The following is a 24,756-nucleotide window of genomic DNA, read 5'->3' as shown; positions in this document are numbered from 1 at the left end:
GAGGAAGGCTTGGAGCAGATTCTGAACAGCAAGCGTTGCAGAGCCGCTGGGCCCAAGGGGACCTCAGCTTCCCATGAGGCCAGCTGAGAAGAGGTGACTATGTCAAGACTTCTGTCAGAATAATGAGGAGGGTGTTCCCAAATTTAGACATCGTGATTCTTTTGTTGTCTTATAGTTCTGTTGTACGGTAGAACCTGACTGAGAACTGCCACGATTTCCTATTTCACATCAGTGTTGATAGCTGATCAGTGTGTGGGTAAAGGCAGTGAAAAGCTACGAGGGTTTTGTAGGCAGCACTAAGTGAGCAGAGCCCATACTTTGATGTGAGCGCAAGGTCTTAACCCCCTTGCTCATGCCTGCCAATATAAAGACTTAGAAACAAGGGGCACGAAAGGTCTGCTGGTTCAAAACCAGGCTCACACAAAACTGCTAGCTGTTCTCTTTAGCAGTTTTATTCCATGTTTCCTAAGTGTGGCTTTTCTCAAGGACTAGCTCCACTGTCAACTCATTGCCATCCATCATTCAGAGAGATTGGAGTTGCTACCTAGGTCAACAGTCTGGTGAATGAAGAGTTAATTCACATTGCTCCTCAAGGGCTCTTTTATGAAGTTTTTCTATTCTCTGGCATGAAAGTCTTGAGTTTTCTGTCTAAACTGAAGCCAAAAGCCAAAATCTGCAGCAATTTCTTTGAAGGTCCGTATGTGTGTAAAGAAGGTCATCGAGATTAGGAAGGGAAGGCAGTGAAAGTTGTGAGGCTGGGATCATCCAGACAAATAAAAGCTGTTTTATGTGTCAGGGTGAACTGACAAATCCTAAATATCTCTGAAGTATACACATTCTGAAGGTAAAGTAGTATTTTTCTCTCCAAATGCATTTTGTGTTTAAAAAGCAAACAAAACTATAAGCAAACTATAAACAGGTAACATCGGTAACATTACCTGTTTATAGTAACTGATGTTTTGCCAGCAGAGTGAGGAAATTCCTAGGATTACTAATTAAGCCATGTCAGGGAAGTAATGAAAACACAAGGAACTATGACAGATTCTCTCTAGTGTTTTAGAAACACTAGTGTTTTACTGTTTGGGGGGGAAAATCTTAGTAGCTGAAATTCTTTATATTGGGCATGGAACTGGTTAGCACCTTTTGTAAATAGCTTCCACCTCAGACATAAATATGAGAATATTATTGGGAGAATATCAGAGAAATATTGGAATTTAGAGTTTTCTGTCTAGTGAAAGTTAGATAACATAATAGTAAGTTAATATATGTGCTATTGCTTTTAAGTACAGTTTCTCCACACTACTTGCATGGTAAATGTGTTACGAATATAATATTTGGGGAAATGCTTATCCTTGTTTTGTTAGAAATGAAGATGAACATTATTCCTTCCTCATATAATGTGACTGTACTGAAATATCTAGACAGTGCTGTCTATAAGAGGTTTATATTCAATGCGAGAATCATTTTCTCCAAGTGTCTGATCATTTATGTGATTTGGTTTTCAAACAGGACTGTAATATGGGACAAGAACAACATCACTGCACAAGGCTTTCAGGATATAGCTGTTGCTATGGAAAAGTAAGTTTGAATTAGGATTTCTTTCTAGGAAAATAAAAAAACAAAACCAATGGTATATGTATTATCTGTGGGGTAATAGAAGCAACTGTTTATTGGGGATCAGAAGATCTGGGTCTGAATTTAGTCTACAGCTAACTAGCTACGGGATCTTGGAAGACATTGAATTTTCCCTGGTGGGAGTTTCCTTATGTATGAAATGAGGGCACAGATGCCTGTTCTGCTAAAAACACCACACTGTCGTGAAAATTAAATGAGATCACGGAAAGTGGAAAGGGGCTGTGTGACACTTGGCTTGTTTCCTTTCCCCTTTGTCGTTTCACAATCTACACTGGGTCTTGTTCTTTTGCCTATTGTGACACCTTTGAATTCACTGGTGAGAAGAAAGCTGAGGTCCAGAAAATAAAGGTGAAGTTGATAAATGGTAAGCCCAGGGCTAAGTTGTGTCATTACTATGAAAGACTTTCTTCATTACTTCAGTAACTAAAGCCTACAGTTATTATTTATTGTTGAATTTACTTTCCCAGTAAACTAAATGAGAAAATAATACTAGACATAGTTGAAAATAAAACTAGGAATGTGGTTCTTTCTGGGCTTTTCAGTCCTCATATTGTATTATAAAGGCAGAAGTGAACAAAGCAGATTTATACCATTAAAAATGAGAGGCTATAAGATATGGGTGAAAAATAAGGGGCCGATAGCATAGAAGCCCCGGGAGGAAATGCTCATTATTTTGTGTTTTTCCAGATTCCTTGTATATATGAGGACTCCCAGGAGGGCCTCTCATGCCTGACATGGTATTGTGGTACAACCCTAGACTAGGAATCAGGAGTCCTTAATTCAGTCTTCAGTTCTGTCACCCACAAGCCTATGATCTTGATCAAGTCATTTAATCTCTCTGATTAATTCTTTTTTCATGAAGTGAGAGGATTAGGATAAATGATCTCCAAGTCCCTTCCATTTCTAAATCCTGTGGCTCTACTTTAGCCAGGAGTTCAAAGTTACTGCCACTACAAAATTACAGAGACTCATCTCTCAGCCCCTTCTCTGTACTGACCCCAGGCCATCACTAAATAGGGGTTAAGCAGCTCAGACCATCAGTTTAGCATTGCCACTGCATGATTGTAGACCCCCACTATGGTTACTCCTGTTGTACCACAAAACCCCAGATGGAAACATTTATTTACACTGCATCTGGATGCTAACAGCACAGTTGCCACCCTGATGTAGACTGCCAGCTCAGGCTGGTGTTTGGAAGAAGCCAGGAGCATGGACAACCAATACTCAACATTTCCAGATAGACTGTCAGACTGCCTTCATCACAGTCAATTACGTATGCTGTGCTCCAAGATGCCAATGCTTCAAAATCACATTTGGTTTAAATAAACTATGCTGGTCTGTAACATGATAAAAATTGGATGAGGGAAAGAAGAATTGTGAAGGCCATAAAAAAGACATATTGTCTCTTAGTTTCATTTGGCTGGATTTTCTGAAGGCAAACAAAAACAATTTTGCTAAAACAAAGCTAAGTTAAAAATCAGAGCTATAGAAACTGCAACTTTCTGTTTGTCTGATTATTTTACATGAAGCTACCCTGTAAGTTGGACTGGGTGAATTTTTTTTTTTTTTTCAGTAGCCCATCTAGACTGCTACTATTAAGTTGATGGTTTTATTATTTATTCTTTATTAGTACCTTATTTTACGAGTTAGTTGCTAATTTATTCTTCCAATAGATGTCATCTAAATATGCCCCAGAAGCACACTGTGAGTGCTGCTGATAGTTTAGAGTCCTAAAACAAGGCAGCTGACTGTGCAATTTTAATGTCCCAGTTGCCACCAAGTAGCCCAAGGTGAAGTTGATCTCTTCCTGAACACCGTGTTGTAGAAATGGACAGATGCATTTTGGGGTGAAGGACAGACGTCGTCTCTAATACTGGAGTTTGTGGTAGGTGAGCAGGTGTTAATGATCATTTCAGCACGTAGCAGTTTGCAGCAGAGTCAGGATCAAAGGCTAGGGACCAGATTCAGACTTCTGTGTGTTTTCCTCACACAAAAATGGCTCACTCCTGCATGTTTGTGTTCAATAGGCCTGCCAGTAGCAATGGGATAATATACAGCAATCAACAGTTACTTCGTTTGATTTCTAGAGCCTGGTGGACAGCAGCTCTTGAACTCAAGCTGAAAGGACCTGCAGAGGTCAGAGTGTTTAGCCAGGCAGCAGACCCTTTCCCAGCAGCTTTAAAAGAGACAATCCTATGTATACTGGACATCATCATTTAATGGAGCCCAGAAACTTAATAGACTGTTTTGTGGGCACTCATGGCTTGCTTTGCAAGTAAATGTTTTGTTTTTATTTCTGTTTTTCCCTCTACCAGTTTGGGGCTGGTTGTCACACATAATCACTGTGGGGACCCAGGTACAGTCAGGTCTATTGGTTACTAAAACCCATGTAGTGAGTTGATGTTGGACTTTCCCTAGGCTTGCCCTCTGTTCATCTTTTCAATCCTAGTGTGAAAATTCTGTCCTTGATGGAATCCAAAACTAAAAACAACAAAACTGCATTCCTCAAAGTTGTGTCAGTTTTGTAGGTAGTGTGAATTAATGTGGTTGCCTGTGGTATTGGACATGTGGTTATTACAAAGGATAATCTGCAATCTAGCGGTCTAAATGGTCTGGTGGTTTGGAATTTTCTAAGCTACTCTTGCAGCTATCCTTTTGGATTTTTTTTTTTTTTTAAAAGAGTGCTAATTAAGGTAATAGGAAGTTATTTTTAAATAAGTATATTATTTTATCCTTTTTCTAGGAACTACACGTTAAGATTTATGCCAATTCCTATGTATGATGCGTCTCAAGCCCTAAAAACAAACCCTGAAAAAACAGAAGAGGCTCTGCAAAAGGTATTAAAGAATCAGTAGCTTAATTATAAGCAATTCACATTTAAATTATGGTTATGTTCCTGAAGGTATTAACAATACTTTGTTATTTTACAAAGTTTTCTTTATTTTTTTATTTTTTTTTCACATTGTCTTGCGTTCTTGTGACCACAACTGGGGTAATGCATGACTGGGGGAGGAGTAAACTAAGGAACACTAAAGCTTGTCATGCAATTTAAGTGGAATAAAATAACATTCTTAAAACATCAACATGCTGGAGCTTAAGTATAGTTAAAGTATAGTTAACTTCCTGATTGACTGTCGGAGAAGTGTGTGGAACTGAATATCAGTTTGCACAGCTTCCCTCTTCATCCTCAACAGATGGATCCCTCTCTTCTGTCTTCATCAAGAAATTTAGTGTAAAATTTAGTGTATTCTGAGCTTTCACTTTACCATCCTCATCTATAAATGTATATAAATCCACACCCATTCCTGCCTCTGTACTGGCAAACTCAGAGGTACCTTCCACTTCAAAGCCCAGCCATTCCCTGGTGCATTTGACTCCCTTATTCTGCCCTGTGCTAGAAACCTCTGAATCATTCCCTTGCTCTCCCATATCTTCATCCTTCTCCTTCTATGGCCACCTTTCTCTGCATTTTAGATGTGCTCAAATATTTCCCATCTGAAGAAGCCTGCTCCACTCACACTGTGGTATTATTTGAGGAATCTTTGAACTTTTTTTTTTTTTTTTTTTTTTTTTGAGACGGAGTCTTGCTCTCAGCTCACTGCAAGCTCCGCCTCCTGGGTTCACGCCATTCTCCTGTCTCAGCCTCCCGAGTAGCTGGGACTACAGGCGCCCGCCTCGTCGCCTGGCTAGTTTTTTGTATTTTCTATTAGAGACGGGGTTTCACCGTATTAGCCAGGATGGTCTCGATCTCCTGACCTCGTGATCCGCCCGTCTCGGCCTCCCAAAGTGCTGGGATTACAGGCTTGAGCCACCGCGCCCGGCCGGAATCTTTGAACTTTCCCTCCCCCTTTGTTCTTTCTCCTTGGTGATGTCATCCAAAAGACCACCAAGATGGCTAAATTTTAGAAAGATTAGCTTCATTAATGATGATTTGCAAACTGAGAAGAGACAGCCTCTAGTGTGTGCTGAATGTGCTCCTCTCTCCAAAGAAGGGAAGGGCAGGTTGGATTTTATGCCTCACAAGGCCTGCATCATACAGTCGAGTTGTACATATTTGCGCAGGCTTGGGTGGAAGCTATACATATTTATGAGGGGAGCAGAGTGCATGTGCAATGGGTAAACATATGTAACATACATCTCATATTCACTTTGGGGTGAGGTTTTAGCATTAAAATGAGGGTGAATTTGGTTCTTTATGTTAGAACTATAGTACACGAAGACAGTTTGTGTGCAGCCTCTGTACACTGGCTGAAACTAGTTTCAGGTCTGCAGTTACTTATCAAAAAAGAATGTAAGGCTAGCCCTCTGTCCAGTCAGAGTCGTAGTTGTCTGGGTTGTAAATCAGAATAGAAGGGATCTGATAGTTCCTGTTGTTAGGATGCTTAGAGCTGTAGGAATTTAGAAATTTGCCTTGCCAGCTGGCCCTGAACCCTTACCCCATAGGTAACTTTGTTTCCTTAACCTTAGGGTCCATCTTAGTTGATGAAGGAGTTGCTCAGATCACAGTGTTACCACCTTCCATCTAGTCTTCCAGAGTTGACTTTCCTCTCTCATTTCTTCCTTAGCTTATCAATCAGCAAGTCTACCATCATGTAGCATAAATCCCTTCATTAGCTTTTCTTCCCTCTGCTCCCATAATTTCTTACCAGGATTATTGCCACATTTGCCTCCTCTTGTCAGCTTTACATGTTGCAATGAAAAAATAGCCATCCTATTTCATGGTAAATCTGAGCAGACTAAAATCTTCACTCTATCCCTTCCTAGTGGCTTTCAGGATAAATAAAGCAGGGTCTCTGTAACACAGCAGGAAATTCTGTTCAGAATCTACCTCCTATACACTTCCCACTTCATCTTTGGCCAACTCTTTTGTTTTGACCTGTATCAAGGAACTCATTAAAAATGCAAATTATTATTATTATTATTTTATTATTCTTTAAGTTCTAGGGTACATGTGCACAATGTGCAGGTTTGTTACATGTGTATACATATGCCGTGTTGGTGTGTTGCACCCATTAACTCGTCATTTACATTAGGTATATCTTCTAATGCTATCTCTCTCCCTTTCCCCCTCCCCACAATAGGCCCTGGTGTGTGATGTTCCCCTTCCTGTGTTCAAGTGATCTCATTGTTCAATTCCCACCTATGAGTGAGAACATGCGGTGTTTGGTTTTCTGTTCTTGTGATAGTTTGCTGAGAATGATGGTTTCCAGCTGCATCCATGTCCCTACAAAGGACACAAACTCATCCTTTTTTATGGCTGCATAGTATTCCATGGTGTATATGTGCCACATTTTCTTTATCCAGTCTGTCATTGATGGACATTTGGGTTGATTCCAAGTCCTTGCTGTTGTGAATAGTGCTGCAATAAACATGTGTGTGCATGTGTCTTTATAGCAGCACTATTTATAATCCTTTGGGTATATCCCCAGTAATGGGATGGCTGGGTCAAATGGTATTTCTAGTTGTAGATCCTTGAGGAATCGCCACACTGTTTTCCACAGTGGTTGAACTAGTTTACAGTCCCACCAACAGTGTAAAAGTGTTCTTATTTCTCCACATCCTCTCCAGCACCTGTTGTTTCCTGACTTTTTAATGATTGCCATTCTAACTGGTGTGAGATGGTATCTCATTGTGGTTTTGATTTGTGTTTCTCTGATGGCGAGTGATGATGAGCATTTTTTCATGTGTCTGTTGGCTATATGAATGTCTTCTTTTGAGAAGTGTCTGTTCATATCCTTTGCCCACTTTTTGATGGGGTTATTTTTTTCTTGTAAATTTGTTTGAGTTCTTTGTAGGTTCTGGATATTAGCCCTTTGTCAGATGAGTAGATTGCAAAAATTTTCTCCCATTCTGTAGGTTGCCTGTTCACTCTGATGGTAGTTTCTTTTGCTGTGCAGAAGCTCTTTAGTTTAATTAGATCCCATTTGTCAATTTTGGCTTTTGTTGCTGTTGCTTTTGGTGTTTCAGACATGAAGTCCTTGCCCATGCCTATGTCCTGAATGATATTACCTAGGTTTTCTTCTAGGATTTTTATGATTTTAGGTCTAACATTTAAGTCTCTAATCCATGTTGAATTAATTTTCGTATAAGGAGGAAAGAAAGGATCCAGTGTCAGCTTTCTACTTATGGCTAGCCAATTTTCCCAGCACCATTTATTAAATAGGGAATCCTTTCCCCATTTCTTGTTTTTGTCAGGTTTGTCAAAGATCAGATGGCTGTAGATGTGTGGTATTATTTCTGAGGGCTCTGTTCTGTTCCATTGGTCTATATCTCTGTTTTGGTACCAGTACCATGCTGTTTTGGTTACTGTAGCCTTGTAGTATAGTTTGAAGTCAGGTAGCGTGATGCCTCCAGCTTTGTTCTTTTGACTTAGGATTGTCTTGGCAATGCGGGCTCTTTTTTGGTTCCATATGAACTTTAAAGCAGTTTTTTCCAATTCTGTGAAGAAAGTCATTGGTAGCTTAATGGGGATGGCATTGAATCTATAAATTACCTTGGGCAGTATGGCCATTTTCCCGATATTGATTCTTCCTATCCATGAGCATGGTATGTTCTTCCATTTGTTTGTGTCCTCTTTTATTTCACTGAGCAGTGGTTTGTTGTTCTCCTTGAAGAGGTCCTTTACATCCCTTGTAAGTTGGATTCCTAGGTATTTTATTCTCTTTGAAGCAATTGTGAATGGAAGTTCATTTATGATTTGGCTCTCTGTTTGTCTGTTGATGGTGTGTAAGAATGCTTGTAATTTTCGCACATTAATTTTGTATCCTGAGACTTTGCTGAAGTTGCTTATCAGCTTAAGGAGATTTTGGGCTGAGACGATGGGGTTTTCTAAGTATACAATCATGTCATCTGCAAACAGGGACAGTTTGACGTCTTCTTTTCCTAACCGAATACCTTTATTTCTTTCTCTTGCCTGATTGCCCTAGCCAAAACTTCCAACACTATGTTGAATAGGAGTGGAGAGAGGGCATCCCTGTCTTGTGCCAGTTTTCAAAGGGAATTTTTCCAGTTTTTGCCCATTCAGTATGATATTGGCTGTGGGTTTGCCATAAATAGCTCTTATTATTTTGAGATACGTTCCATCAATACCGAATTTATTGAGAGTTTTTAGCATGAAGGGCTGTTGAATTTTGTCAAAGAAAAAAGCAAATTATTAAGCCTCAGAAACTGGGGTAGGACTTAGCATTTGTGTTTTCACAAGCTTTCCTGGTGTTTGTAAAGTTTGAGAATCCCTATTATGTTCCAGATATCCTTTTTCTTTCCTGACTACCATGCAGGTCTGTTGAGATTGAAATAAGTGTCAACTCATCTAGGAAGACTTCTCAGAGGCCCTTTCCTTCCCTAGGTGTGTGGTCTTCGGATTTCCTGTGCTCCTCTCTGTCATTGGCCTTGTAACATTGATTTAAGTTACCTGGCTCCATGATTTTTTCTCCTAATGGTCCATGAGTTATCTGAAGGCAGAGCTTATGTATTTTTTCATCTTTTTTATTCTCACAGCTAGCACAGTGCCTGATGTGTATGGTTGGATACTTCATTGATTGATTGATTGGTTGACAGGGTCTCACTGTGGTGCCCAAGCTGGAGTGCAGTGGTGCAGTCACGGCTCACTGCAGCCTCAACCACCTGTGCTCACGTGATCCTCCCATCTCAACCAGGACTACAAGCATATGCTACTCTGCCCAGCTAATTTTTCAAATTTTTTATAGAGACGAGGTTTCGCTATGTTGCCCAAGCTGGTTTCAAACTCCTGCACTCAAGCAATCCTCCCGCGTTGGCCTCCCAAGGTGATGGGATTATAGGCGTGAGCCACCATGCCTGGTCACTTGAATGCTTTTTAGGCATATGTAATTGGAGATGGGAGAGAGAAAAATGTAGTATGGCAAAATAAATCAAGATTTAAATTTAGAATATCTGACTTAAAATTAAACTCTTCCCATAACCTTCAATAAGTTACTCAATTTTTCTGAACTTAATTTTTTTTCAACTATATAGGTAGGAAAAATAAAACTATGTAATAATGGTTAGCTGACAATATATAATTCTTACTAGGTGTCTGGCACTGTTTTAAATGTTTTACATAAATTAATACATGTATTCCTTAAAAAACGATGCAGTAGGTTCTGTTATTACAGATATGGAAAACAAAGAGCAGGAAGATTAATTTGCCTAAGGTGACCATGAGGATCCAGTGACACAGTATATGTGAAAAGGAGTTTGTGAAAAGCTACATAAAAATATTAGATATCTTTATAATTTCCAATAGGATACTAATCAGCTTTGAAAAAATGACATACTCTAGAGAAACCAGATTTCTGGTTTCAGATTTGAACTCTCAAGAGCTTGGAAGTTATCACTCCCATCCTCACAACAGCAAAAATGCCTGAACAAACAGAAACTCAATGACTTTCCTTAGATCTATCAAAGAACTTAAGCCACAGGGAAAATTATCACCCTGAAAACTGGGGACTGGAAAGAGAGGTGCAGAGAATCACAGTGAATCATAGCCAAGATCAGCCAGGAGCAGAAGCTAGTAGAATAATAACTTATAGGAGCACTTAAACAGTAAGTGATGAATTGCCAGAGTCTTAGCATAGACTAGCTTGAGAGCTAAAAACTCCTAGAGGTCCAGTTTTAGGGAACCCCCACCCTTTCATGGATTTTACTTCCATGAGTCCCATCAGGCTATCGCAGTCAAGACTGGAGAGAAATTTCTTTTTTTTTTTTTCTGACAGGGGGAAGAGGAAAATAACCATTTTGAAATATACTTAGAGCATTCTGTTCTAAATAACAAAGGTCTACCAGCCAAAGAAACCACTTTCCACCTGAACAGGGGAAAGATAATTAAACAACCCTCCCTCTCTAGCCTTTCTGTCTCACATTAGGGATAGGGTTAAAAAGGATAAGAAATGTTTCAGAAGGCCATAGCCCAGGGACCAGGATTGCTTAAAAACAAACAAACAAATAAAAACTAATCATAAGATTATAGAATACTCCCCCTTCCTAACACCTTATCACCATATCAAATAAAATAACAGTGGATTACAACTGAGCAAACTGCAAGACACAGATTGTAATTCAGAAAGAATTTCTAGGGAAACCCCAAAATAACGGGATACAAAAGCAAAAACACTAGAGGAAATCAAAGCCTCTGGCACATACAGCTACAACAAATACTAAACAGAGCCCAGCTCTTAGCCAGTTAATATATAAAACCTCATACTAAAAGGCTGATTACCTCAGTTTATATTACCAGATATATCATTTTCAGCTTTCAGCCAAAAATTACAAAGCATGTTAAAAAGCAACAAGCAAAGTGTGAAAGAGACAAAACAAGCATCAGAACGAGACTTATATATGATACCAGTTTTGGAATTATCAGAGCCTTTAAATAACCATGATTAACTTGTTAAGGGCTTTAGTGGGAAAGCAGACAGCATACAAAAACAGATGGGTAATGTAAGCAGGAGATAAAAGCTCTTAAGAAAAAAAAATTAAAAGGAAATACTAGAGATAAAAAACCTGTAACAAAAATGAAGAATGCCTTTGATGAGGTTATTGGTAGACTGGACATGGCTGAGGGAAGAATCACTGAGCTCTAAGATTCTTCAATAGAAACTTCCCAAACTGAATTGCAAAAAGAAAAAAAAAGAAAAGAAAAGAACAGACTATCCCAGCACTGTGGGATAATTATAGAAGATGAAACTTGCAGCTAATGGGAATACCAGAAGGAAAGTAAAGAGAGAAAGGAACAGAAGAAATACCTGAAGTAATAATGGCTGATAATTTTCTGAAATTCACAACAGACACTAAACCACAAATCCAGAAAGCTCAGAGACCACCAAACAGGATAAATACCAAAAAAGCACACATAGGTATAGCAAATTCAAAATGTGGATAACCAACGACAAAGAGACAATCTTTAGAGAATGTAGACTAAAAAAACACCTGTGTATTGAGAAACCAGGATAAGAATTACTCTTTTTGTCAGAAACCATGTAAGTAAGAAGAGAGTGGAGTGAAATGTTTAAAGTGTTGATGCAAAAAACCCCCAGCAGCCTAGAATTCTGTATCTAGGAAAATTATCCTTCAAAAGTAATGGAGAAATAAAGACTTTCTAGGATAAACAAAAACTGAGGGAATATAGCACTAGTAGGTCTGTCTTGCAAGAATATGTTAAAAGTTCTTCATGGAGAAGGAAAATGATATAGATTAGAAATTGGATCTGCATAAAGGAAGAGCATCAGAGGGAATAAAATAAAGTAATATTATATTTTTCTTATTATGAATTGATATAATAGATGACTGTTTTTTCAGAGTAGTAATAACCACAATGTACTGGGTGAATGTGGTATAAAGGATGGAAAAGGAACTGACAATCTTATATTATAAGGTACCTACACTACTCATGAATCAATATAGCATTATTTAAAAGTAGACTTGGATTATTTATAAATGCATATTGCAAACACTAAGACAAACACTAAAAACTTTTTTAAAAGGAGTATAATTGATAAACTAGGAGAGAAGAGAAATGTAACCATACAAAATGCTTAAAGAAACAAAACAAATATAATAAATAGAAAACAGTTACAAACATGATAGATATGAATCCTACTATATTAAGACATAATTGACAGGCCAGAAAATTGAAAATAGGTACAGAAAATGGACATTCAGGACAAAGTATGCAGATACGTTAACTGTAACATTTGTGCTTTGTTAATAAAAAGTAGGTGACTTTAAAGCTTGTGTTTATTGGTTTCTCTTCTCTCCCCTCCCCTCTCCTTCCCTCTTGTTCTCCTGTTCTTCTCCCCTCCTTCACCTCTCATTTCCTTTTCCTCTCTTCTCCTCTTCAGTTCTTTTTTTTTCTGAGACAAGGTCTCACTCTGTTGCCCAGGCCAGAGTACAGTGGCGCAGTCATAGCTCACTGTAGCCTCAAATTCCTGAGCTCAAGTGATCCTGCCGCTTCAGCCTCCTGAGTAGCTGAAACTACAGGAGTAAGCCATAATGCCTGGCTAGTTTTTTAATTTTTTGTGGAGATGAGATCTTGCTACGTTGCCCATGTTGGTCTCCAACTCCTGGGCTCAAGTGATCCTCCTGCCTCAGCCTCCCAAAGTGTTGGGATTCAAGCGTGAGCCACCACACCCAGCCTATTGGTTTTTCTTGTAAAACTTGCTGTGTTCTTATATATTCGTTTTTATTTTAACAGGTAGATTTTTGTCTTCTGGAAAAAATATGACTATTTAGTTTTACTCTGCTGAAGAAAAAAATAATGTGATTCAATACTCAATCTTAAAAACACGCACGCACACACACACACACACACACACACACGATTTCTTTACTAAAATACAGATTTTTTTGTTTCATTTTTGCTTCTTGCTCTGTTTCAGCAGTGGGACCAGAGATGTCTAACTAGCTCTAGGTTATCTCCCAGCTTGCTCTCAGCTGTCCAGGGAAACCCAGTAAACATGATAATGACCCCTTTGGTCCTTCAGGAGGTGGGTTTTCTGTCCTTAGTCTGAAATGGTACATGCAAGCAAAGTTTACCCTACTAATCTAAGATGCAAATAATTTTGGTGGTGGTGTATACAGACCTGATATTAAAGTCACTTGAAAATTGTTACTGTTTCTTCCTTTTGAACTGGTTTTTAGAAGCAAGCTTTAGAGTATTACTTTTAAAAAAAATTCCTTCCTGGCTTAAGTCTATAAAGCACCACTGGTGCATCTGGGGAAATATCTGGAAGGCATGAGCCAGCCTTGGATGCACTGCCTGTGTGTGAGATGAGCCTTCTGAAAAAGCAACCTTCTCTCAGACCCAGCCACAGCCAGTGCTGCAGTGAGGCCAAATGATTTAATAAAGCAAAAGGACTGGAAGCTGGATGGTGGTGTGTGCCATATATTTCAGGCAAGAATCTTTTTGGCAAAATATTTTGCACTGATAGTCATGTCACCTTGGAAAGAGATGACTTCTTAGGAAGCAGCAAGAGAAAGTAATGTAATATACTGTAAAGGCATTAATGTGTCACTTTAATGATGTTTCATTTCAGGTATCTTTTCATTTTTATAATTTCTTCTTTTATGTTTAATGGAAAGGTACATTTTGTTCCACTTTATATTTTCAAGGGATGATCGTAATTATAGTCTGTATTTTAATAGTTTCTAATTGATATTAAGTAGTAGTCATTTTAGCATATGGAAAATAAAAATTAAAATGTAAATATACTTAGAGCTTCGCAATTATTAGAAGTTCTTAACCACGGAACTGCTGTGACAAATTAAAAGCCAAATGGTTAAGTGATGTTATTAAAAACAAACAAAAAGAACAAATTTAAAAAAATAGATGACAAAATTTACCAACCTCAGATTATGCCTTTAAAAACATCTTTATAGTACCTATCATTCTTAATAGTTAACCTGGCATTTTTGTTAAATATGTATTTATTACATATTGTTCTTCTTGAATGCCTATTTTAATCTAGTTATCTGTACCTTTGAATTTTTCATAGTAGATAATCTATGTATAAAAATACAGAAATCCATTTTTTATTTGCTATAATTTTAATAATTCAGTCCTGTTTTTGAGAAAATATGAAAATTTGATGGGTTAATGAAATTAGTATATGTCTTTGAGTTGTACCAGCCTGTATCCTTCAAATGTATTAACGATTCTCTCTGCCTCTTTTTATGTTAAAATAAAGACTTTTCTAAGTGCTGATACATTCTACAGCTGGAATAAGACTATAAGAGATTCAGAGAACACTACCCTTATTCCTTGGGGATATTTATTTAACTTCTGAACTATTGGGTAGTTAAAAATTCATGTGAGAGAAGGATTGAGGTTGTGTGCTGAAAGTGATGAAAAGTCACGACGTGGGGCCTCTAACCCTGCAGGCAATTAAAAACCTGCTTATCTTTTTCAACTACTGAGTTACACAAAAATTACTCCAATTACCTGCAAGTTGAATCTCTAACTAAAACCACCAGTACTTACAATGAAAGCCAGTTTCTCCATCCCATGTGTTTTGTGGGGTCAAGGGACTGGCAGGATGTGTGTATTAGCGCTTTGGTTTTTAAGTTCAGCAACTGACTGTTTCACTTGTACTTTATTCTCTGCTGGGTTGAAATGTATTCTTGAGGGATACCTGTGCTTTATTTCCAGATAGAAAACTACCTGCTACGAAATCACGAGACTAGAAAATACCTTCAAGAGCAGGCCTACCGCCTGCAGCAGGGTATTGTCACCAGCACCACCCAGCAGGTAAGCGAGCCAGTGCTTGTGACTTCTCCTTCTGTTCTTAACTGACCCTCTGAGAGCAAAAGACTTCTAGCGTTTGAATCATTTCCAACGGGTCAATAAGAGCTAGTTTTTGAAAATGACAACAAATCTAAGTAGAGTTTTAGGGAAGATACTGAAGGAGGAAAAGGTAGGCTAATTCTAATGCTAAATATGCACTTTTAATTATCAATCAACAATTGCCAGTAAGATAGGTTTCTATACAAATATTAGGAACTTTTGGTTATAATAGATAACAAAATCTGAAAGTGATCAAATTTGCTACTTTGGAGGCATTCTGTTCCTTTCTCTTTATTCCTTCACACTTCCATGGGTAGAATACAGATTCCCAGATTTGATGTTGACAATGTCAGGTTCATTAAAAAAAGAAAAAAAAAATTCCGAGATTCTTTTGAAGAAAAGTTTGGTGAATATTAATTAACACATGCTGAAGAGAAACTGAGGTGTTTTTCTCTTATACTGCATTCCTCTTCGCTCTACCCAGCTTTACCGAGGAAACGGAATTATAATAATTTTTAAAAAGTGAAATATTTCTTTTCAAAAAATTAACCAAACTGAAAATCACAAGCTATTTGAGGAAAGCAATTTATGTGTCAAAGAGCAAGACGAACAAAGGAAGTGAGCTCAGATAATGCAGAGTACAGCAGAGAGCTTTAAAAAAAATTGTCATTGTAAGTTCATTGGGACTACAGAGAATGATATGTCCATAAAATAAGAATAGGCTGCTATGAACAGGAGTCAGAGAATAAGAACAATGCTTAACAATTAAAAGTATGATACTCTGGTACAGAATTAAATAAACTGATAGGACCAAACTAAGCTGGTCCTCTGGAAGAAAGAGTAGAGCAAATCTTTATGGCTTATAATAAAAAAAAGACAAAGATTAAAAATAGGAAAGCAAAGTAAGTGAAATGGTGAACTGACTTAGAATAATCAACAGCCTTCTAATGGAGCTTCAAAATTATTATAAAAATGAGAGATATTAGAGGACAGAAAATAATAGAAAACCATTTCATATGAGTCTTGGGATTGATAATAGCCCATTATAATTGATCAGAATGAGTGGGCAAAGGGATCCACACCTAAATATATCTTGGTGGAATCTCAGAACACCTAGAATAAAGAAAAAAAAAATCTCAAAGAGTTCCAGAAAGAAAAGAGTTCCAGGCCGGATGCCGTGACTCACGCCTGTAATCACAACACTTGGGAAGTTGAGACAGGTGGATCACTTGAGGTCAGGAGTTTCAGACCTGTCTGGCCAACATGGTGAAACCCTGTCTCAACTGAACATACAAAAGAAAAAGTAGCCAGGCGTAGTGGCACAGACCTGTACTCCCAGCTACTTGGGAGGCTGAAGCAGTAGAATCACTTGAACCTGGGAGGTAGAGGTTGCAGTGGGCCAAGTTCGTGTGAGACTCTGACTCAAAAAAAAAAAAAAAAAAAAAAAAAAAAAAAAAAAAACAGTTCCAGAAAGAGTAAATGGACTATCTTACAAGGGAACTAGAATCATTTCTTAGCATCAATCCCAATTAGTATACGTAAACGAAGTAATGTCTTCCTAGTTTGGAAATGGATTTATTTTGGACCAAGAATTGTATACCTAGCTGTTTTCAGACATGAACTCAGAAATTCTATTCCCTTCATATTCCATGTATGAAAAAAAGTTACTTGAATAAATTCTCAAACAGGAAAGTACGCAATATGAAGTATAAATAGGATATGATAGCAGAGATGAAATCGTAGAAGTTTTACAAGCTGAAAGAAAGTTCTTAAAAATCACTGCTTTGGGAAAATCTACTTTGAGCTACGGGGTTAAGGGACGTGGGATTGGCATGTCTTTCTCTGGGGCAGCCATAATCACAACTTTATAACTATATTTTAGAGGGTTTAAAATTTTAATATTAGACAAGAATGGCAATCTTAATTATTGCTACATAACACATTGTAAATGTTGAAAATCACAATCATGTAAAGGTAATGAAACATACTAAAATTAGAAGTTTAAGAGGGAGAAAGTTGAATGGTATTGTAAGTATGCTAAATGTTTAGTTTTTATTTCATGGAATTAACTGCTATTTTCTATAATTCATAAATCAAAAACATAAAAATAAGTATCCTATTTAAATTTAAAATGGAGGCCACCAGAGGAATTAAAGGAGCAGAGGCTTTCAAAAGAATTTTTCTCTGCAAATTGAAAAGAATTGACTAGTAGGGAAATTTTTGTCATTTTAGACCATGTTGAATGGCTCACACTATTTTCTTACCTTGTTAAAAACGTTATTTAATTTTTTGTGGCTTCTTCTTAACAGAGAATGAAAGAAAGATGTCCATAATAAAAATGTCATGTATAATATTCCAATTAGGTAACATATGGATGACTGTATAAATAGGCATAGAGACGTGCGAAAGGGTGTTCATCACAATATTAATGATGGTTATTTTAGGCGATATGAACGGTGTATTTTATTCTCTTATACCTCTCAGTATGGTTTGAATGTTTTACAGTAAATATGCATTGTTTAAGCAAGAAAAAGTAAACCAGTATGTGTTGAGAAGAAAAGTTGTACTGGTGAAGTAGCAGGACTTTTGATAAAGAAAGCCATTATTTTGACCTTACCAGTCCCTTAAAAATCTAATTTATTTTCCTGCAAAGAACTAATACTAGCCTAGTATTTATGGTTTACTATTATTAACAGGTTTTTGTGTTTAACATGAAAAGCAATGAAAGTTACATTGAAACTTTGTCTTGTGTTCCTTTATGAGCTACAGTAATGAAGACGTCTCACTGTGTCACCAGGCTGGAGTGCGGTGGCGCAGTCTCGGCTCACTGCCAACCCCTGCCTCCTGGGTCCAAGCAATTCTTCTGCCTCAGCTTCCTGAGTAGCTGGGATTACAGGCACCCACCACCATGCCTGGCTAATTTTTGTATTTTTAGTAGAGACAGGGTTTCACCATGTTGCCCAGGCTGGTCTGGAACTCCTCACCTCAAGTGATCCACCCACCATGGCCTCCCAAAGTGCTGGGATTACAGGTGTGAGCTACTGTGCCCAGCCCAAGACTTCTTTTCTCTTCTCTCTTTTTTTTCCCTTTTTTTTGAGACGGAGTTTCAAAAAAACTCTGAGCTCTTGTTGCTCAGGCTGGAGTGCAATGGCGTGATCCTGGCTCACTGCAACCTCCGCCTCCAGGTTCAAGTGATTCTCCTGCCTCAGCCTTTCTTTTCTTAGTATAATATCTTTCCAACTTTTTCCCCCTAATTCAGAGCGGATTTTGCCCATCCAAAAGAAATTACAGCAGCAACCTTTAATGCTTATTCTTAAAAGTACGTTTCATCAATTGAGAGAAAATTGTACACAAGAGCAGTTGGTGGATGTTTAATTTTGCATAGATGGCATTATTCTGAATTATCTGAGTCATTATGTAGTAGGTATATTGCCACCTTTACACTTTGGGAATTTCTTAGGACATTATGATTAGCAGTTTTTAGACTTTAATCATTTTAGTCACTTCAGGAGAGATTTACCTTGAAGATTCCAAAAACCCGAATATAGAAAGGATAGACCCTCTGTGACTAATGCCCCTGCCAACTTGATAGCCATCATTCTCAGTCATCATTCTCAGGTGACATCAAAGGCATTAAAGAATGTTTTAATGAAATATTGAAGTCTCATAACTGCTTATATTTGTTTTTGTCTGGTGACTTTGATTAGGAAATATTTTTGTAGGACTCAACATTCTACCTTCATTTTTGATACCTTCTTTTCCAGATGATAAAACCTCTTAATTAGGACTCAGCAAACCTTTTCTGTAAAAAGCCATATAGTAAATATTTTACTAGTTTTGGAGCCCATAGGATCTCTGTTGCAGCTACTCAACTCTGCTGTAGTAGAGTGAAAGCCACCACAGACAATATGTAAATTAATGAGTGTTACAATAAAACTGTAGTTATAAAAACAGGCCCAGAATTGCCTGCCACTCGCCACGCTCTTCTCTTTAGCCTTCTCGCCAAGAAAGAAAGGCGGGCGGGGGGGGGGGGGGGGGGGGGGGGGGGGGGGGAGAGAGAAAGAAAGAAAGAGGGAAAGAAGGAGAGAAAGAAAGGGGGGGCGGGGGAGGGGGCTTTACTGCTTACAGCTATTTGCTTGGTGTATTCTCTTTCCTGTTTCATGTGCACATCTTTACAATTGCAGCCCTAACTTTGTTAACAAACACTCACTTTGCAACCTTTTGAAAAATGGCCTCTGTCCCTCTTTATCTACTGAAATGGCACTTTCATTGGTTTCTTTGTCACAAAGTGCCGGAGCCTTTTCTCCTTCTTCATCTCTTGATAAAAGGAGGCAGAATATTATGGTTAAGAATCTGGGCTCTGAAGTCAGATGACCCCAGACGTAAATCCAGGCTCTGCTATTCCCTATCTGTGTGAACTTATGTTAGTCACTTACTAACCTCTTTAAGCCTCAGTTTTTTCATCTGTTTATTGGGGATGATGATAGTACCCATCTATGAAGGTGCTGTAAAGAGTGACTGAGATAATGCTTGAAAAGTATTTGGCTTCTTACCACTAAACATTAATGGTTTTTTTGGCTGTTATTTTTATTATCACAGTTACCATCATTATTATGGACCATCTCATCTTTCTTAAAACTCAATTCTTAGTTCATTGGACAATGTGCCATTCTGAATGTCCTTCTGCCACTCTTGTGCCTTGCCTTCTGCTTTCTACACAACTCTTTCTCTTTTCATATCCCCAGTGCAGGATTTTTTTTCAAAGCTTTGTATTTAGTGTTCTTTTCCTTTGGCTATTTACTTCTGTTTTAACTCTCTCATCTGTAGATGACTCCTGGATCTAACCATTCCAGAGAGCCCTATCTTGCCACTTATTTTTTTCAGCATCTCCACTCCTTTGGCATTCTGAGATATCAGTCATTAAGACCAAACTCATCCTTTTGAACCCTTGATTTTGCTGTTTCACTCAGGAACGTCATCATTCACTGAGGGTTGAACCTTTGGAGTCATCTTGAACTCTTCATTTGCTTTCCCCATCCATTACCCATTATACACTGTCCAGTGGCTGCAAAAGATACTTGTTTTGTTTTTATTTATACTACCAGCCCTCTTGCTAAGGTCTTTTTACTAACTACCTTCTATGTCTTTTTTTTTTTTTTTTAACAAGAACTGCAAGAACTAGTTTTTTCATCTTCCGTGTCTCCTCCTGCTTTCCACAGCCCATGCCCTTTGTATCAGGGAAGCTGAGCCACCATGAATATTTATATGGTAAGGGATTTCTAGAGCTCACAATTGTCGGGGAGAGCTGGGGAGGTGGCGCTCTGTGCCTTGGACACCATGTTCAACCTCTTAGCATGCACTGGAGTGCTGTAATGTCCTGCCTTAACCCATCATTCCAATCTGATCTCCCACTATAAGGTGCCTCTGTTCCTAACCAGGAGATAGGAGTCATAGTGTCAGAATGTACCACTGCTTGGGTTCATTCTTTTGCTTAGCAATCCGTTCTGTTTTCTCAATCTGTACAAATCTTTCAGGACTCAGCTAAACAAAAAATAAAAGTTATTCTTAACCTCACCTAGGTGTGATTCCTCCTTTGGCTAAAATTTTTTAAAAGCTTATATCATTCATTTATCATTGAATAAACAGTTGTAAAGGTCTGTAATATGGCAGGCACTATCTTAAGAAATAGGAATTCAGCAGTGAAGAAAATAAAATGTTCATGTCCTTGTGGATATTTTATTATGTAGCACTTTGTGTCTTATGTTACTGTTAATTGTGAATATTTCTTCCCACTTCTAGGTTTTTAAGTCGCAGATGGCAAGGGGTAACATTTTTTAACACTGTATCTCCTCTACGCCAGGTGTTCAGTTTATTTCTGTTGAATGGAATAAACAGATGTGGAGAGTGATACAATTTTCTATGAATAAGCTGTTTGCTGGAAGTAAGATCAGTTGTATCAACTTGTGAGCAACAACAGATGACATTTATTGCTAATAGTTGTAGTTCTTACACGTGGGTTCAATAGCCCAGTATATTTGAAAAAGCCTAGGTAGTCACCAGCAAGTATGATATGAGTTAGTGGTGTGACATAGTTGCCAAAGAAACCAATTTGACTTGTACTGTATTAATGAAGGTATACTTTCTACAGTAAGGAAGCTCAGCTCTGTGCTTACCAGTCCACTCTTATGTTACAATCCATTTCACTGAGGAGGGCATACTTCATCAGGTTCTAGGTGGAACACAAAATGCAGAAGTGACTTACAGGAAAGGAGGTCAAGGACTACAGAACTGTGTCAGTGTAGGCGTGGGAAAAGGAGCTGGGAATGTTAAACCCAAAGAAAAGAACGCTAAGGAAGAAAAGATGGGTGTATTTAAATACATGCAAGACTGTCACTGGAAGAGATCATATGATTGTGCAGGGTGTTCACAAGGGTAAGATATGGGAACTGCAGGAAGGATGTAGGAAGACAGATTGAGACTCAAAACCATGTCTGGGAATGACAGGGTACATTTTCTTGGAAGGAATTGAACTTCGTAAACTATGGCAGTCAACAACTTTTCTGTGTAGCTTTAGAGAAACTGAACACTATAGGGTTAAGGTGAAGTAGAGAGGTTAAACTAAACAGCCCTAACACAACCATCTTCTACGAGGTCTTCTAACAGAGTAACCCAAGAGATGATAGCCTTTCAGATTGCATCTCATTTATTTTTCATATTTATGTACTTGAGAGATGAATTATGAACTGATAAACCCCTTGATTTACTTTTTTCAAAATTTTCAATTTGTACTCTGTGTAGTCATTGTATGTCATCTTAAATAGTTTACCTTTTTAGAGCTTTAAGCTCTTTCATGGTAAAGGATCTAAATGTGGTCTGCTGAGCTATACTCAGAAGAATCTTGGAGATGTGAGATTTTATGTCTCCTTTGAATTGAATAACTTAATTTTGATTTTTCTTTTGGATGACATTTTAAAATGTTCTGCTTAAAGACCATTTTTGTTAAGTTCCTGTAAACCCTCTCTCCTTGGTGAATGCTTAAGGGCATACATTTCAAGCATCTCTTTGGTCTCTCATGGCGATTAAAGATATCAGCTTTATAGTGCCTCATCCACATGCCTCTCAAATTAGCCTATTGTGGCCCCAAATGTATATCAGTTTCTTTCTTAGTGTGTGGTTTATTTGTCTCTTGAAATTGGGCATTCATTCTTTGTAAAATATGGATTATTGATGACCCTTTTTGCTTCAGGAAGCACAGATCAATACAATAGTTAGAAGAGTTATGATTTCTATCAATTAAGATTTTTAAAAACGTATAGTTAGCTCTATGCAGGGCATTGTGTAAATGCAGAAAGATATGATTTCGGCCTACAATCATAGGCAGGAATCATAACTTTCTTATCTTAAATTTTAGGGATTTTAGGCAGAGAATTTGATGTGAGAAGCAATATTCATATAACTTCTTTTTCCTATGGGGATCTCAAGATACTAACTTATGTAACCTCAATATATTTTACAGCAATGGGATCTGTTTTTATTATATATGAACTTTGGCATTACTGGCCCTTTATCAGTAATAGGTGCTTTGAGTGGTGTTATTTTACTGAATTGTCTTCATAACACACTAGTAAAGAAGGTGCGGTAGATATTATGAACCTGACTTTACAAAGAAAAAGGCAAGAGAGATGGCAGTGCTGCAGCAAGTAAACATGGGCTTTGTAATCAGACTTGAAGTCTTCGGAATAGTGTGTAAAAGTCTCTTATCATTTTGAAATTTATGGGGGAAGAAGGGCAGACTTTAGCTTCCTATAGTTATGATATCAAATAATTCAAAATAGAGAAGTGCGAATTTAACTAAAAAAAGAATATTGTTTGTCTCCTCTACCAAATGAATTATCAGATGGAAGAGGACTCTTGACATGTAAGGTCTTTGAAGCATGAATAATTTTTTTAAGAACATGAAATAAATAGACAACCGGCAGCTCTGACGAAAATATTGGAGACACTTTTAAAACCACACTGTAGTTATCTTTTTCTTCAGACTTCTTGGCTTCCTTCATGCTTTTTTGTATAAGTACAAATATAGAAGAGCATAATCTTCCCTTTTGTAATATTTTTTGTCTACCATAGGGATCCACCATCTCCCATTGGGTTTTGTATTTATATCCGTAAAACAGTTGAGAATGATTTAGGTGCAATTAACCTGGCAGGGGAGGCATCTTACTGTAATAGAAACTAGACGATACTGACTTTATTATTACCTATGTCAGTATAATAAAACTTCAATTTGTTTTTGTTTTTTGGTGGCTCTTAGTTTACAAAGAAAAATACTTGATGTAATTGAATCGATTTTTAAAATACCGATTTTTAAGAGATACTCTGGTTTCTATAGTATTGAGACCAACTGGCTGTCGGGCATCATTTTGTAGTCGTCGTAACAGTCTCAGTGTTGCACATTTTATTTCTCTGTTTCTTCAGTACCTAACTCTAACACATAGAGGGTGCTCACTAAAAGTTAATGAAGGAGTTAGTATCTAGCAAAATGTCACAAGTGAGCTTCTGAATCATCAAGAAGTGTTCACTTTTGTTCTGTGTGCTGCATTCCCTAAGCCAGGAAAGGGGACTGAAATGCCTTCAATTTTTTTCTGGCATTAAAGTTGCCAAAGGTTACTTGCATGAATAATTGCTTATAAATAGCATTCTCAACGATTCCAGTTAGAAGGGTTTGAGGTCTTCATCCTCATGCATTCTGTGGTTTGCTGAAGTTTTTTTCATACTCCTTCATTCTGTGTTTCCTTCTATCTGAATATCGGCGGGGCTGACTTGGATGCTTACCTTTTTCTGGTTTGGAGCAGATGATTGACAGAATATGTGTGAAAGTACAAGATCATCTCAATTCCTTGCGAAATTGTGGGGGAGATGCTATCCAGGAAGATTTAAAATCAGCAGAGCGGCTCATGCGTGATGCTAAGAACTCTAAAACGGTGAGTTTCACTTCAGTCTGTGTAACAGTCTGGTGTAATAAAAGCGTTTAATAAAATTTAGTTTTAGAAACCAGTTTCAACTTTCTTTCTCTCTCTACCCAATTCCAAGTTTACTAACAAGTGGCAAAGTGAACTGAATTGGCCTTGACCTCCTTTCTGTACCTGTGCTGATTACCAGTAATCAAGATATAGAATAAAAAGCAGAGGGCCAGTGTGATTTACAGAGGGTGTGACTGGGCCCTCAACAACTGAGAGGGAGCTGTAGTTTAAATGAGTAACAGCTCATTTAAAATGATTCTGCTTCTAAGCTGATAACATGAAACTCCCCTCTGTTGCCTCTAAAAGGAAGTTTCTTTCACATTAGACTTTGGTTCCCAATGTGTGACTTAGTAGAGCAAGGACTTAACTGTGAGTCAGAAAAACTGATTTCTGGTTTTGGTTCTGCTGTTAGAATCACACAATCACTGAATGTCATAAGTATGAGGAATCTGTAGATCAATCAGATACTCTCGTGATACAATAAGAAATGTATATTTGGTCTTTGTTCCCTGTTCCTGATATGGAGCTTCTAAAACCCTTGTAATTTCCTGAGTAATAGGGATGATAGGAGCATCTTTTGTTATAATATTTGGTCTTTGTCCCTGGTTCCTGGCACAGAGCTTCTAAAACCCCTGTCATTTCCTGAGTGACAGAGATGATAATAGCATCTTTATTATTAATGAAAAGCCCCTCTCATCACACCAGAGTTTATCCTAATGAGGTGACTCTCCTGTGCCCCTAGAAAGTTGCAGGATAGGGAAGGTTGCCAGGGGAACCAGCCACGTTATTAGTGAACTGAATCTG

General features: G+C 37.9%; 1 protein-coding gene across 1 annotated transcript in view; it reads left to right on the top strand.

Annotated features, from left to right (window-relative positions):
• CARMIL1 (capping protein regulator and myosin 1 linker 1) overlaps nucleotides 1–24,756 on the top strand; it is a 341,373-nt gene that overhangs the window by 235,971 nt on the left and 80,646 nt on the right. Inside the window, exons 22-25 of the mRNA XM_023209724.3 lie at nucleotides 1,510–1,578; nucleotides 4,379–4,472; nucleotides 14,798–14,896; nucleotides 23,785–23,913. Coding sequence (XP_023065492.1) covers nucleotides 1,510–1,578; nucleotides 4,379–4,472; nucleotides 14,798–14,896; nucleotides 23,785–23,913 — 391 coding nt within the window. The remainder of the gene's footprint in view (nucleotides 1–1,509; nucleotides 1,579–4,378; nucleotides 4,473–14,797; nucleotides 14,897–23,784; nucleotides 23,914–24,756) is intronic.

The sequence above is a fragment of the Piliocolobus tephrosceles genome, chromosome 5 (genome assembly GCF_002776525.5).
Source record: "Piliocolobus tephrosceles isolate RC106 chromosome 5, ASM277652v3, whole genome shotgun sequence".
Taxonomy (NCBI): domain Eukaryota; kingdom Metazoa; phylum Chordata; class Mammalia; order Primates; family Cercopithecidae; genus Piliocolobus; species Piliocolobus tephrosceles.
Note: the sequence above shows the minus strand (reverse complement) of the source record. Positions and strands in the feature narration are given on the sequence as shown.